The 16,750-nt window shown below is 38.3% G+C and overlaps 1 protein-coding gene across 2 annotated transcripts; it reads right to left on the reverse strand.

The window, feature by feature from the left end:
- Positions 1-146: 146 nt before the first annotated feature.
- Positions 147-10,178, reverse strand: rabgap1l2 (RAB GTPase activating protein 1-like 2). 2 transcript variants are annotated; one of them, XM_041813314.1, is made up of 8 exons: positions 9,820-10,178; positions 7,715-7,795; positions 7,467-7,577; positions 6,932-7,036; positions 6,756-6,839; positions 6,586-6,657; positions 3,411-3,668; positions 147-597 (listed from the first exon to the last, which is right to left on the reverse strand). In XM_041813314.1, exons 1-8 carry the CDS (start codon positions 9,928-9,930, stop codon positions 364-366), a joined length of 1,056 nt encoding a protein of 351 aa, XP_041669248.1. In that variant the 5' UTR covers positions 9,931-10,178; the 3' UTR covers positions 147-363. The 2 variants fall into 2 exon arrangements, with proteins under 2 accessions (XP_041669248.1, XP_041669249.1); XM_041813315.1 differs by lacking the exon at positions 3,411-3,668.
- Between the last annotated feature and the right edge of the window lie 6,572 nt (positions 10,179-16,750).

The raw sequence follows: 16,750 nt of genomic DNA on the forward strand, positions 1-16,750 counted from the left end.
CACAGGAAAACTTTCTTGAGAAAGAACCGCTCCACATTATGAGTCAAGTTTCCTTATGTCACAAAAAGAATCTGATGTGTTACTTTCTTTTATTTTACCTCATATATTTACAAAAAAACCTTCATGGCACATACATTCCCCTTTCAAGGATAAAAAAGAACTTTCCAGAGTACAAATGAGCTGCAAAGAGATGAGCAGGCAAGTAAATACATGTCTGCTGCACCTGTATGTGCTCTTAGGTACTCTCCTCAGAGTTTTCTTCTCTAAATCACTTTCTAGTGCACAATGCAAGAAATATCTGCAGTACAGTATATACACAGTCTTGATCAGTCTATTGAGTCCAGTTTTGTGGGATCTGTGCTCTCAGACCTTTTCTCGACTGTCTCTGTGAGGCCATGACAGCTTCTTGGTGCTCCATCCAGACAGGGAACTTCTGTGGATGTTCCAGCCCGTCGTGGCTGATCCGTCTCTGGGCACGCTCACAGAGTTAAGTCCCCCTCCACTGGAGGTCCGCAGGGAGGTGAAGGCCTTGCTGATCCAGTTGTTCTTTGCCTCTTGAAGATCATTGGCTAGGATTCCTCTCTGGTGCTCCAGGTCCTGTAAGAGGATAAAAGAGAGGGAAAAATGAGACTTTACTTGTTAACAAATCAAATTATTCATAACAGTTAGTATTTTATTCAACCATGCCATTTTCATTCTTGTGATCTGTGTTTCAGCTGATTTAACATCTTAAAAAAATTACTTCCTTAAGACAGTGTAAAGAGTAGACTGCCACTATTACTAAGGAAAATAAAAATATACCCCAGTACTTACTAATCCAAGCATAGATCCTTTTTTAATGAACCTAATATGAAGTTAATATAAAAAAAAATGTAGCTTTGTCACTGAAATGAAAATTTCTGTGAAAATTTACACCAACATTCCATCTGTAAATATTGGCTTTATTTATGAATACCTTTGTGGAATTTTTGGCCAAACCTATAGACCTACAGCAGCTAAAGTCTTTTCATCCTCTTTGTAAAACACGTTGGTTCAATGGTAAATTTTAAAGTATATTATAAGAACTAAAGTTTTAAGTCTGAAATACTTTTATATATCGGTATTAGCTAAAAATAATAATAATAATAATCAGATATAAGCAAAAATCCAATATTGTGCATCTCTAGTATTTTGCATTTGTATTGTAAAAGTTTTAAAATACAACCCCAATTCCAAAAAAGCTGGGGTGCTGTGTAAAATATAAATAAAAACAGAATGCAGTGATTTTCAAATCTCATTAACCAATTTTTTTACAACAGATGTTGAAACTCAGACATTTTACCATTTCATGAAAAATATTACCTTTTTTTATTTGATGGCATCTCAAAAAAGTAGGGAAAAGGAAACTAAAGGCTGTAAAAGTAAGGAGGACTAATGATAAACAGCTGGAGGAGCATTTTGCAACTAATTAAATGAATTGGCAACATGTCAGTAACATGACTGGGTATAAAAGCAGCATTTAAGAGAGGCAGAGTCAGAAATAAAGATGGACTAAGCTTCACTATACTGTGAAAATCTAAATTGAACAATTGTGGAACAATTTTAGAAAAATGTCCCGCAACTTCAGACTGCGAAGATGTTGAATATCCCACCATCTACAGTTCATAATATCATCAAAAGATTCAGAGAATCTGGAGAAATCTCTGTGAGCAAGGGACAAGGTCAAAGGTCAAAATTGGATGCTCATGATTGTCAGGCCCTCAGGTGGCACTGCATTAAAAACAGATATGATTCTGAACTGGAAATCACAGCACGAGCTCAGGAACACTTCTAGAAATCACTGTCAACACAGTTGGCTGGGCCATCCACAAATGCAAGTTGAATCTGTACCACACAAAGATGAACCCATATGTGAGCATAAGCCAGAAATGCTGCCATCCTCTCTGGGCAAGAGCTCAGTTAAAATGCAATTAGGCGAAATGGAAAACTGCTTTGTGGTCAGATGAATCCAAATTTGTAATTCCTCCTAAAAACCACAGACACTGTGTCCTACAGACTAAAGAGGAGAGGAACCATCCAGCTTGTTATCAACCCACAGTTCAAAAGCCTGCATCTCTGGTGGTATAGGGTTGCATTTGCGCTTTTGGCATTGGCAGCTTTTACATCTGGAAAGGAACTATCAATGCTGAAAAGTTTTAGAGTAACATATGCTCCCATTCAGAAAATGTGTCTTTCAGGGAAGGCCTTGCACATTTCAGCAAGACAATATTAACTTACATACTACATCCATCACAACAGCATGGCTTCACAGTAGAGGAGTCCAGGTGCTGAACTGGCTTGCCTGCAGTCTAGACCTTTCACCAATAGAAATTATTTGGAGCATCATAAAAGAACACCCAGTACTATTGAGCAGCTAGAATGCTACTTCAGAGAAGAATGGGACAAAATTTGTCTCACAAAACTCCAGCAACTTCAAACTAGAACGATTGCCAGGTGGATATATGTCTCTACAAGGAATACAATCACCAGACATTAAAGGCATAGAGGTGGTTCAAGAAAGAAGGCAGGGAAGGATCCTGGGTTTCTTGATTCACCTTACAAGCAAGGGATGAATATGAGACCCAGTGACCTTGACTTCCAAAATTGAATCAGTTCATCCTTGAGTCATAGTAGACATTTCTGCAAAGTTTGATGAAAATCCACCAAAGCGTTTCATGTGTTTTATTAGAACAAGTCCCAAAAATCCCATCAGGCTCAATTTATAAACAGAGTGTGAATAATAAATGCACATGTAAATAATAATCCATGTTGTGAGAATCTTTCTAAAGAATAAACAGAGTAATAGTGCTGAAGTTTAACTGACTAAGGCAGACTTTTTCACTATGTACTACTCATAATCTTTCATGTTTTGATTTTCAGTGTGTCACAGAAGAGAATAGTGTGCCATTGAAACAGGGACATTTATGAATATACTCATTCTGAAAACACTACGACTAAATATAACACATTTTAAAGCAGAGAAACACAGATTTAACATATTTTTCCATCACTTAAATTTAGCAACAAAAGTATTAAAGCAGCTTCAAGCAAGTCAGTCCTTGGATGCTGTTCTTTCACCACCCACGTCTGAACTCTGGGGAATCCTGTCCTATTTCCCAGCCTCACATGGGCCCACATTTAATGAGGATGCTTCAAATTTACGAGGTCTCGGAGCCAAAGTTTTTCTTTGTTGCTAACCTCAATGAATATTCCTCTGCATGTTGATCTCTTTGTATTGAAAAAAAATCGAGCAGCTAGTTGGAATAATTTTCAGGCAATGAATACATTCCCAGGAAGAGTACCAAAAGTGAAAAATATTTTACTCTCTGTATGTGTTTGTACTTCTGTTCACATCAAAGTGATTTTTAAAATTTGCTGTTGGTCTTGTTTACCTGAATCTTGCACTTGGCCTCCACCATCTGGAGTTTGGTCTGCGCTAACTCCTTTTCCAGCTCCCTGATCTGGGCTTTGAGGGACTCATTCTCCTGGTCGTCTCCTCTCTGGTCGGCCTTTTTAGGCTCCCTGCTGTCCTCGTCCTGATCAGATTCACTTGTTTGGTGGCCTTCTGCTCTAGCTGAGTTTTCTGCTGTGGTGGTTTCCTCTGATTCCTCTATGAGGTGTTGACAGCGGGAGCAAGCTTTTATTGCAGTCTGTAACAGGCAAAACAAACATTTGGAATTAAGACTTTAATTCCCCAAACATTACAAAACCCCAGTGAGAACTCCTGTTAAAAATCAACCATATTTAAACTTTAAACCACTGAGCTACTAAGTGTACTTAATATAAGGGAAAATGACAGTTAAATGGTTTTCAGACTCTATGAAAGTGTTGTAGTCCTCGATAGTCCCAAGACCACTTGAGGGTCTCTGTCTACCCAAGCATGCACTGCATTTTAATTTAAGCTTTCTCTAGACTTCAGATGCATGATCATCAATAAATCATCATGGATAGAATAGAAATCTTGTTTATTTCCATCTTCATGTGGGTCTACATATTAGTTTTAGCTTTGGGTTAGCATGATCCACACTTTTTGGTAAGTTTAGGATTAAGTGAGATCCAAAGTGTTCTGGTCCTGTACTTGATTGTGTCTTGCCATGTCATGGTCTTGGCTTTACCTTGGTCATGACATGTTTGATTATGTCATGCCTAAGTCTTGGTCCTAACTCCATTGTGCCATGCTTTAGTCTTAGTTTTGACCCAGGTTTTGAGTCTGTGCATGCCCAGCTTTTGGTTAACTACTCGGTATTACTCAGACTGTACCATGTGCCTTTGGGTGCTTTTGCACCTAATATCTAGTTTGGCTGAAACAAACTTGAGTTTGCTTGCTAAGTTAATTTGGTTCCTTTGTGCTGGTGTGAAAGCTGGTGCAGGCCAAACAACCAGGCCAAGACCACTTGAAAATCTTACTGCTAGCTCAAGCACATTGAAAATAGATAAAACTGCATATTTTGGTACACTTTTAACCTGGCAGCAGTTGAAAGGGAAGGATTCTTCCGTTCTGTGGTTATACACACAGTGTTGTGAAAAAGTATACCCTTCAGACCTAATAACTGGTTGTGCTGCAGATGGCGGAAACAACTGCAAGCAAGCGTTTGTGACAACTGGGAATGAGTCTTTAACATTGTTGCAGAATTGTTTTAATTCAGCCACATTGGAGGGGTTTTGAGCACGAATGGCCTGTTTAATATCATGCCACAGCATCTCAGTTGAATTTAAGTCCAGTCTTTGACTAGGCCACTCCAAAACCTTCATTCTGAGTTTTAACCCATGCAGAGGGGACTTATTTGTGTGTTCCTGCAGCATAACCCAAGCATTCTCGGGCTTAAAGTCACAAACTGATGGCAAGACATTTTCCATCAAGATATTCTGGTAGAAAGCAGAATTCATGGTTCCATCAATTACAGCAATTCTAAGTCCTGAAGCAGCAAAGAAGACCCAGACCATCACACTACCACAGCCATGTTTGACTGTTGGTATAATGTTCTTTTCATGAAGTGCTGTTAGCTTTACACCAAGTTTTCTTCATTTGTGGATAATGGCTCTCACTGTTGTCACAGGAGTCCCAAAGCCTTGGAAACGGCTTTGTAAGCCACTCCAGACTGACAGATGTCAATGACTTTGTTTGTTTTTGAATTTCTTTAGACGGCACCATAATGTGTTACTTTTTGAGATCTTTTGGCCTACTTCACTTTGTCAGATGGGTTCTATTTAGGGGATTTCTTGAATCAACAATTCTGGCAGTAATCAGGCCTGGGTGTGGCTAGTACAGTTGAACTCAGCACTGTAAACACGCATCATTTTGAAGACATGGAGAATAAAAAGCCTGGTTCTGCAGTACCACATAGTGTTGGACAGTAGCTGCAACTATCCTCAACCTTTTTCCTCCAGGCCTCTGCACCAGTAACGTGACAAAAAGCTATAAATATTAGCTTATGAATACTATCTATTGTGATACTTTGTTGTTACTGCCAATGCCACACATACTTCTGCCATTACCACAGGCATTGTGGCCATAAACCTGCTTTCTCTGTTGCTTTATTGTTGTTGCTCTGCTCGTGTCAGTTGTTTAAAGGGATTTCTTTGCTGCTACTATCCCTTTGCTAAATATAACAAACTGCTTTGTTCATTGTGGATCAATGTTGGGTCACTGTAAACAATATAATACGCAGGATAGTCCAAAGATGCTCTTGTTTTGAAGGGTCACAAGACACTAGTTGTGTTTTAAAGCCATCCAAATAAAGTGTTGTTAATTGATGATAGTCTTGACTCAATCCAGTCATGTTTAGGTCTCAGGCTTGATATGGCAGTGCCATTTCTTGTTTTGGTTTTGACTTGGTTGCACTGTGCCTTGGTCATGGTCTTGATTCTGTTTTATCATGCCTTAATTTTTGATGAATTGTACCTTGGTTTTGGTCTTGAAGTGATCTTTCGTTTTGTTTCAGTCTTGCCATGCATTTGTCTTTTTGACTTGATCTTGCCATGCCTTTGTGTCAGTTATGACACAATCTTACCATGCTTTGGTTTTGTTTTGACTTAATCTTGCCATGCCTTAGCCATTGTCATGACTTAGTCATGCCCTAAACATAGTCTTGAATTTGTCTTGCCATGCCTTGCTCTTCCTTCATCCTATTTTGCTTTTGGTGGACTTGGTTGTACCAATATTCATCTTGCCCTGCCTTTGTATCTATCTTGACTCAATCTTGCCATTCTTTAGTCTTGTCTCTTTAGTCTTGGTCTTGACATGATGTTGCCATACTCTGGTCTTGGTTTTGACTTGATCTTACCATCCCTTGGCTGTCATGACTTAGCTGTGCCATTGTCTGAGCAGTCTTGAATCTGTCTTGCCATGCTTTGCTCTTTGTCCATCCTACTTTGGTTTTGGTGGACTTGGTAATGCCAGCTTTGTTCTTAAAGTCTTTGTTTTGTCTCAGTTCAGATACATTCCCCCTGGTCTTGACTTTTAGTGGTCTTGACAAAACACTAGACCATAAGCTCAAGTCGGAGCTTATGGTGAGATAAATGCAGGAAGCTGACCATAAAACTCCACATAAAGAGAAATATTCTCACCTTGAGTGAATCCAACTCTTCTTTGTGGGCGGCCTGTTGCCTCTCCAAACGATTTGTCAGCTGAGAGCAGATCTGAGCATGAAGCGACATCATTAATAATCACTGTATTCTACATTTATGAATCCGTTATAAATCATAAATCATTTCCTGATCTAAATTATGAACTCTACCTGTTTGTAGTCGGCAATGATACCAGATGACCTTCTGACTTCCTGCTCAGCTTTCTCCAGCTCTCGACGAAACACTTCCTTCAGCTTTGAGAAGAGAGGAAACCTTAAATATCTCTGTAAAACCTTAAATCATTGTAAGGTGTTAGAGCTTGTCAGTTGTGTCTCATCAATCTTACCATGGCAGTTTCCTCCTCCTTCCCTTTCTTCTCCTCTTCTGTTGCTTGCAGTTGATGTCTGGTCCGCAGAAGGTCTTTGGAAAGTTCGTCCACTCTGTCCTCTGCCTGAAATGATGAAATATGAATTAAATTCTCTTTCATTTGTCTGGCATACCATACAATCCAGCATATATGATGTACTTTTAATATAATTTTTTATCCAAAACGTTTTAATAAATAGAACAAAATGCTTCCTAAACAATCCTGTTATCCTGTGTTTAAGGGGCTCTGTAATAATTGGAATGACAGCACGCTCAGTGCTGCTCGCCTGGTTATTGGAGCTGTTTTTAAAAATTCAAGCAAAGACTAGTTGACATTCTGGGCTCATGCAGGACTGCAGACTGAGTTGCTATTAATGCTGGAAATGTAAAAATTTAATTACAGTTCAAATTCAGCCATCTCCTGAGAGGCTTCCCTCAGAGCTTTCTGAGTAAAAACCTTCAGCAGGTGAGTGAACTCTTTTACCCTCTTGGAGAAGGACGGCAGCTCATCGTACCTTGTCCAGAGCATTCCTCAGGGCCACCTTGCTGCTGATGAGTCTGTGGGCAAGGTTGTCGTTCTCCTGCTCCAGACGGAGGCTGGCCTGCAGAAGCTGACGGTTCTCCCTCTGTGAAACACGAACAAGTCAATCAGGATCTGTAGCTCACAGCAGAATACAAATTTGGGGATTCGGGTGATTTTAAATTAAGCTGTTTCACACTTAATTTATTCACTCGAACTTGAAGGAAGTGAATTATTTCTGACCAGGTATTTCTCCAAGGGGTCTTCTTCATCCTCCATGATCTGTAGCAGACTCTCCCCAAGTTTTGCTTTCTTTGTAGGGACCTGAGGGGAAAACTCAAGGGTTTGAAAAAACACAGTAATGCCACATATGACTGAGCAGAAGAAAGCAATCTCCTCCAAACAGATCTGGCACAGGATGCTGCATGAGCGTGACAAATCGAGAACAGGCCCAGAAAAAGAGTCCAAGATGGAAAGCAAGGATGAGATAAGATAGAGCTGAATACATGGGGGAGTGATAATTTGAGATACACAAGGGAATAAAAGAGAAGGGGAGGGTTCTTTTAAAGCCTGAAATGCCAATTCCCATATCTCAGATATGTTAAATGAGCAGTCTAAATTAATTTCCCTCTATCTGGATTCAAGTATTTGTCACATAGAGGAATGTGTGCTGTCTGTTACAGCCTTGTTGTCTGCAGTAAGTGCAAGAGGTTCTACATTATTTGTTTTTTTTTTTTTTTTTTTGATCAGTCTAACTCTCATCGTGACTTAAGCTAAAAGATGACTAAAAAATGGGCAGTTTGAGTAATTTGAAGGGCCCCAGACAGAGACCAACATTAGGCCCTTCTCCATTTACTTAAAAGCAATCATAGGAGGTGATCAAATGTTTTAAAGCATTTGTTTTGAAGTAAAAAAAATTGGAACTTCAGCATCAATTTAAGGAACTGTGTTTAAGTTTTCGATCCCTTCCTGTTTTCTTTTTTTCATATTTGTCACATTTAATTTGAACATTAGACAACGATAACCAGAGTAAATATAAAATGCAGTTATTAAATTATGATTTCATATATTAAGGTAAAATGGCACCCAAACCTACCTGGTTTAACTACCCCTAAGTAACTACCCAACTTATTCAACCAAGCTGAGAGCCATTATCCACAAATGGAGAAAACTTTGAACGGTGCTAAACCCTCCCAGGAGTGGCCGGCCTACCAAAATGACCCTCAATATCAATAGTAAAAAAATATTTTAAAATTTGGACAACAATTTCTCATTATAAAGGTGGTGGTGGGTTCTGTAAGGTGGCAATACAACAACAACAACAACAAAAAAACAAAGTCTGAAACACTTTTATAAATCTTGAAATAAATTCACACAAACCAAAAGATTTTGACATTTCATAAAACAAATGGCCATTTTAAAAACACTTTTACAAATGACAAAAAAAATTACAAAACAAATTTAGAATAAAATCATGTATGAAACACTTACAAAACTCAAAACACATTGAAAAGTCTAATTCTAAATTTTGTAAAAGTGTATCAGGCTTTGCAATTTTCTGTCAGGCTTTCTAAACGTGTGTGCTTTGTAAATTTCCTAGACTAATGTCAGTTTGTTGCAAGTTTTGTCACAAGTGTTTTAGACCTTGTAATATAGGATTTGTCTTGTCATTTGTAAGTGTGTTTTGGTTAATGTACATTTGTTAAAGCTTTAGAAAAGTGTTTCAGACTTTGTAAATTTTTATTGGACTTTGTGAAATGTTTCAGACTTCATATTTTTTATTGGACTCTTTGTAAATTAGTTTTGTCATTTGTAAAAGGGTTTTTGTGTAAATTTGGCTTATGAAATGAGCAACTGTTTTGGTCTAGGTAAATTTGGTTCAAGCTTCGTTTAAGTGTTTCAGACTTTGTAATTTTGTATTGCACTTCCAGGCTACTATAGCTGTGAGGCTAGACTAGCCAAGAACCACTGTCCCAGATTCATGAAATAGTTTTAAAAGTTAGTCCAATATCATTACTAGTATTAACATTGGCTTCCAATACAGCCTTAAATAGGATATTGATGGTGGCTAAAAAGAAAGTCTTTGCAGTCAATTGATGCATTTCTTTGTTAGCTCCCTTAAAAGATCAGCAATAACAAACCAGTAAAGTGTCAGTGGAGAGTTTTATGGCTGTCATTTCTTTTTTAATTTTTCAGAAAAAAAGTATTCTGTACCTGGAAATAAACAATCTAAAAGGACTGCATTGAAACCTTTTTATTCTGATGCAAATTACTGTAAGTTTTCTGTGATGTTTTAACACATTCTAGTGTTCTTGCTCTGCAAGTGAGTGTAATTTTATTGCACTTACTGTAAATTTAGGTCCTGTTTCATCCACCAGGCAGGCCAGGATCTCCTCCTCGCTCATCTGCTCCATAACTTGGGCATCATATGCCATCATGACAGACACCTCCTCCATCATCTCGACTCAAAAAAACACAGCTCCGGGAACTACTGGAACATGCAAAAAAACAAAAACAAAACACCACGACAAAAAAAGAACTGTCTTCTGCAGGTGACACCTCTTATCTAACCTCAGTTCGGAGAAATCTCAAGAATCCAGGAGGGTTTGACACGCTGCCACTTGGAGTGACAACAGTGTATCTGCAGAGGATCAGAGAGGAGTTTGTAAAGATGTTGTCGTCTTGATTTTACTCGCGGATAGGCAGCTAGGACAGCAATCCAGCACATGTGCTAAACAAACAGAATATTTCTGAACAAAGTCCACATCCTCCAACACAAGGAAACTCTGCTAATGGTCCAAAGGTGAAAACTGGAGAGATACTCCCAACAGGTGGCTGGAGTCCCAGTGTGAGGTGAAGGAGTGTCTCAGATGAAGGGGCAGTAACAGGTTCAACAGGGTTTAAATGAGACCGGAGTGAAGGAAGACACACCCACTGCAGTGCTCACCTTACTTCACTCCCTATCTCTGTCACTCTCATATAAACAACACCTTGATTATGATCCACACCTCTTAAAGAAATCACACCATCTTAGTGACTGATTTATCTGCTCTATTGCTTGATCTACAGTTTTGTCTGTTTTAATCTTCGTCTCTGGCACAGATGCTGCAGAAGCTAAGGTGGTATTTGTGATATTTTGCCTCAGGGTGTTTGCATGATACAGGTCTGTAAGTCTATTGTTGCCTGACGGGAGAGCAAACGGGTCAAGCAGGCAAAGCGGTAAAATACCGACGCATGAATAACAACAAAAAGGATTCAGCAGCTCCACCTGTGGATAACACAAATTTCCCACACTATTCTCAGTCAGCACTTTCACACCATGAGCACCATTTATTCACTTATTTTAATCAGAGGGAGAGCATTCTCTGGTCTGTCTTATACTCAGCAAAATCAGGTGGAAAAAATGATTTAAATTCATCTTTTTTTGTTTGAATCTTGTTTTTTCTCCTTGACATTTAAAGGTACAATATGCAGGATTTTTGCACTAGAACATTTGCATTAATCAACCCCTAAATTAACCCCTTCAAGCCCTGAGCTATTTTGAACCATTTTGTCTCGCATGGACTTGCTGTCCTAAAAAGCTTATAAAACATCAACCCTGTGGTGCACAGTGAAAATGTGAACATCCATTTATTAAGGACACCCTGGGCTTTAAGAATATATGGGCTGCAGCATTGTCACTTGAAATTTTAAAAATTCATAGGACTATAAAGACAAAAGAAAAAGTTGAATGGAATTTGAAAGTCAATGATTTTTATGAGTGGCACAAACGATAACGGCCAGGACTCTCCCAACTCTTGGGGACCAAAAAATGAAAATAATCATTCTGTGAAAACAGTCTTCAAAATATTGGCACATTTCCAAAAACTCCCCATGCTTCGTGTGTTGGATCTTTTTGTGCCACAATTCAAAGCCGTTCCTGTCACAGGCTCTCTGTCATTCTCTCTACTATCAGCCATTCAGGCTGTCTCCAAAGTGTTGAGATATGCATGGTTTGACACAGCATGATGCAATGATGGAGCAGCCTGCCACTGGTTGACAGCCCCTTTATAAAGCATTCTGGTAAAACAACATGGCCTTTAGTAATGAGAGTAGCAACCAAGACACCTATGACTACTCTGAATAGGTTACAAGCTTCAACAGTTGAGATGAGAGAGATTTTGCATACCACAAGTGTTGCCCAGGTTCTTCATCAGTCAAAGCTGTATGGGAGAGTGGCAAAGAGAAAGTCAGTGTTGAAGAAAACTCAGATTAAATCTCAACTAGAATTCACAAAAAGGCGTGAGAGAGACTCCATCAGATGAGACCAAAATGGTGCTTTTTGGCCCTCAGACAAGCCAAACACTATACGTCACTACAAACACACCGTCCCTACGTGAAGCATGGTGGTGGCAGCATCATACTGTGGGGATGCTCCTTGGCAGCTGGCCCTGGAAGGCTTGTGAAGGTAGAGGGTTAAATGAATGCGGCAAAATACAGGAAAATCTAGGAGCACAATCTTATTCAGTCTGCAAGAGAACTACTACTTGGAAGAAGATTTGTTTTCCAGCAAGACACTGACCTGAAGCATACAGCAAAGGCTACACAAAAATGGTTTAAAGACCCCAGACCTCAATCAGATAGAGAATTTGTGGCTAGACTTGAAAACGGCTGCTCATGTCTGATCCCTGTGAAACCCGACAGAGCTTGAGCAGTTTTGAAAAGAATGAAGTAAAATTGTAGTGGCCAGATGTGCAAGCCTGGCTGAGACATATCCACACAGACTGAGTGCTGTGATTAGAGCCAAAGGTGCATCTACGAAACACTGACTTGAAAGTGGAGAATATTTATGTAATTGCTTATTTTGCATATTTTTATTTGATTTACATTACATCAATTAATCTACAATTATTCTGACATTGAAGTGTTTTCTGACATTTATTTTGTCAGAAAAGCCAAATTATGTTGACCATGATTGATTTATAAAATCAGTCAAAGGATGAAACATTCAAGGGGGTGAATACTTCTTAAAGGCACAGTACATCTTATGCATTTGAGATAAGTTAAACCTGATAAGCATTAACTCGAGTTCTCTTCATACACACAGACTTTTTAACTTAAAATGATGTCCTCACAAGATTGAAATGAGTCACATTTACTGTAAAACAAAAAAAATTCTCAAACTGTTAAGTCCAGTTCTCTCTGCCCTTACATCTGCTTTCTGTTTTTTTTGTTCCGTGGTAACAGAGGTTTCATTTCCTGTTCTTAAAGCTTCGCTCTGACATTTACTGTATTTTTTTTTTTGTTTCACTTTCAATTCCCATCTCTCTGCACTTCTCCATTCATGATTGGCCTTTTTTTCTTTTCTTTTTTTTTTTTTTTTTTACCATAAACTGTGATTTCAACATTTTGTGTTACCGCCATCTGAGTCATAGTAAGAGACTAAAATGTCCAGGCTGACAGAAACATTTATTTCTCCTCCTCCTCATAAAAACATGACATTCATGTGAAACTTGGTGGATTTTCTCAATGTATCAGGATTCCAAAACTTACTGAAGTTTCACACAATCTGAAAAATACATTTTTCAACAATCAGAACATTGAAAAAGAAGCTGATTCAACATGTCAGTTCTGATACAGACATGGTGCTCACAGATCTGGTGAACACAAAGACGAAACTCCATTCACCATACTATGTGGACCACATTTTTAAAAGTGAGGATATACAACAGTTTGGCAGTGAACACCAACGCTGGGTGGACCTCTAATCTACCAATAAATAAATAAATTTAGGTTTCAGTTTGCACATTATTCTGTGACGTGAGGAAACAAAGGCTCACAGCTCTGTGGGAACAATGTGGTGTGAGAATATACTCTAAATTTTAAATAGCCATATATTTTAGTTACACTAAGCTAAATCTAAAGGCAATTTTAAGGTGGATCTACTGTTCCAAATGTTCATTTCCATTCTATTCTCGTTGTATTTTTAAATTTCAGAAAAGCAGAGAAAAATCATGATGTATAGATAATCTGAGAGTTTGGAGAACATTCGGCATAAACTCAGTAAAATACACTTCGACAGCCCTCACAAAAACTACAATACTCCTTAGAAATATATAGATTCAAGCATATACTGTGGATAAACACTGCATCTTCTCACTGTAATAAATAGCAGATATAATGGCTTAGAAAGAAGCTTTAAGATCAACAAAGTATAGTACATGATCAGAAGTATATTATTTCTGATAACGACGCTAAGGTGTTTCCTTTTCATCTCTATTAATCTGTAAACATGAAAAAGTTTAATACATCTACTCATATGAAAGACACAGCAAAGTTAACCTCCACTCAGTTTAGTTTCTTTTTTTAACAGAAGTGAAACTGAAAGCAAAAACAGCTTACATGCCACTCTTTCAAATGCACAAATAATGCTAAACTGTCTCCTTTGTGTCTTTCATCTGACAAAAACACTGAAGCTCCATCACTGGTTTCTGTAGGTGGAACATGACACCGAGTAGAAAAACGGTTAGCCCTCATGAACAGTAAACTGGGGGGAGAGGGGAGGGGGCTAGCTCTTGAAACTTTGGGTGCTTTTCCACTATGTAGCACCAGCTCTGCTTGTCTCTACTTGATTCTCACGCCCCATTAGGGATTGTACTGTTGATGTTTCAACCAAGATGAGCAAAAGTGTCATCAAGGCGCTGCCAACCATGAAGTGGTCAGAGGATCACTAGAAGCATCACAAGTGGGGTGTCAAACACAGAAATTAAAACCTGGCTGCTGTAAAACATCCCAAACTCTTTTAGACTTTTCAGTTGCATTTTGTAGGTTTTAATAGATTATGGGCCTGGCCAATTATTGTGCAGATTCAACCCCAATTCCAAAAAAGTTGGGGCACTGTGTAAAATATAAACAAAAACAGAAGGCAATGATTTACAAATTCTAGCTTTTCAACAGTCCTTGATTTTCTTTACCAGATTTTCTGTTTTCTGAAGCACCAAATATTTCTATTGGTGAAAGGTCTGGACTGCAGACAGGCCAGTTCAGCCCCCGGACTCTCCTGTGAAGCCATTCTGTTGTAATAAGTGAGGTATATTTGCTGAAGTATCAAGGCCTTCCCTGATAGAGATGCTTCCTGGATGGGAGCATGTGGCTCTAAAACTTCAATCTACTTTTCAGCATTAATAGTGTCTTTCCAGATGTGTAAGCTGCCCATGCCAACTGGTACTATCTGACCACAGAACAGTTTTCCATTTTGCCTCAATCCATCTTAAATGAGCAGCGATTTATGATTGTGTTCACACGTGGCTTCTTCTTTGCATGATACAGCTTCAACTTGCAATTTTGGACTGCATGGCCAACTGTGATTTCCAGTACAGAACCAGGCCTGGGTTTTTAAATCAGTGGCACCTGAGGGCCTGAAGGTCACGAACATCCAGTACTGACATTTGGCCTTTTTTTTTCTTAAAATGGTAAAATTTCTCATTTTCAACATCTGATATGTTGTTTATGCTCTGTTTTGAATAAAATACTATTTTTTGTTTGTTTGTTTTTTACACAGTGCCCCAACTTTTTTGGACTTGGGGCAGATTTTGGCATTTCATCAGTTATCTGTATCTGCATTTTATTTTACAGACCACACATTAAATTAATTACCTGAAAAGAACACAAATATGAAAGTAGTTTTATTTCTGTTAACTAAAATATCACTTAAATGTCCGTCATATCTTTTTACCATGAAGAAAACAAGACTAAGATTAGCTAAAAATAGATATTTGCTAGTAAAAACTGATTAAAGCAAGTTCTGTAAAGGAGACTAAAATGTTGATGGTGAAATATTTGACAATCAAATTCCATATTTCTCCTCTGCAGGTATAATCTGTCAAAAAAACCCAGCAGAGGGGAAGTGAGAGATCATTCAGGGCTATGCTCACACAGCTATGCAGTTTCAGACTTACTAATGGCTCATTTTAAATGCATATTGGTTCCAACTATTGGTTAGCAGTTTCACTGACTCCTAATAATCAGTAACAACTCTAAAGTACCCATATCTGTCTACCCCTGGTATTTTGTCTCATTGCTTGCCATGGCCTCAGGAGCTACAGTGCCATTGCTGCAACTATAAGCCACAGACTAAGAACCAGGTATGCTATCACCTGGATGTCCTCCATTGTTGTTGTGGTGGACGTCACAGCAGTTTAGCAGAGCCACACTATGATGACCTCGTCTTTATTAACGAGGAACTATTACAGCATGGGCTGTCATGAAAAATGAAGGGGCTGGTTTCAATTCTGAGTAGAGTCAAGCTGTGAAATGAGCTGGCACTATATCTGGAAATGCCCCATTTGATTTTCACAAGGAGAAGGAGAGGGGACAAAGCAAGAGAGAAAAACTAAAGAGGACAAGGTGGTGCGTTTCAGACACTCCATCATGTAACCAAAGAAGTCAGAATTTGAAGACTACAGGCAGAAAACTGTTTTTGGAGTTAAAACAATTTAAAACTGATTTTTATCTGTCTACTCAGCCAGGAGAGGCAATTTTAGTATAAACAATTTAGTACTGACGTTAAACCAAGCAGGTTTTATAAAGGCAAATCAATTTAATACTCCAATATTTTGGATTAATTATGCAGGAAAATAAACTATTCAGATATTGTGAACATACTCTGTGACATATGGAAACTAAATTAGCAACAAGGAATGAATAGTCCATAGTTTCAAACTATTTTTAAAGGAATCCATTCCTGATAACAAACAACCTTTGATGCTAAAAATATGCCCCATATTGTTGATATAATGAATTAACCATTAATACATAGATGTAATGATATCTTGAAATATAATGTAAAAAATCAATACTTATATGGACAATTCAAATCAACTAAACAAAAATATGTATTGCAATTCTCTTTTAAAGCAGTGGGGGGGTGCTAGCTGCTTTTGGCTTCTGTTACTAGACATCAGTAGCTGAAGCAGTAACACTCATCAGTGTCACTTAAAAAAAATTAAACCTGAAAACCCAAAAAGTATTACTCATGTGTATGAAGTAAAATATGGAAGCTCAATCTAAGCATGATCTAATGCTTGTAAAAATTGGAAAACTATAAAAAATAGTGTCATAAAACCAGTTCTGTGATACTTAGCACACTGCGTGCTTAACATATCATTAAATCCCAATTAAATCAGATTATGAGAGTTGTTTGAAAACTGTTTTGGGGGCGTTTAGCAGCTTTTTGTCACTACATGTACAGTCACAAGGTCCAACTAATTTCAAATGTGGCTTTAATTTGGTTACATTCAG

The sequence above is a fragment of the Cheilinus undulatus genome, linkage group 18, assembly GCF_018320785.1.
Source record: "Cheilinus undulatus linkage group 18, ASM1832078v1, whole genome shotgun sequence".
NCBI lineage: Eukaryota > Metazoa > Chordata > Actinopteri > Labriformes > Labridae > Cheilinus > Cheilinus undulatus.

Bases quoted from the DNA above. Each gene is read 5' to 3' on its own strand.
- rabgap1l2 (XM_041813314.1), bottom strand. From the start codon at position 9,930: ATGATGGAGGAGGTGTCTGTCATGATGGCATATGATGCCCAAGTTATG. The intron at 7,796-9,819 runs GTAAGTGCAATA...TTTTCCCCTCAG, and splicing joins AAACAGGACCTAAATTTACA to GTCCCTACAAAGAAAGCAAA. The intron at 7,037-7,466 runs GTACGATGAGCT...TCATCATTTCAG, and splicing joins TGAGGAATGCTCTGGACAAG to GCAGAGGACAGAGTGGACGA.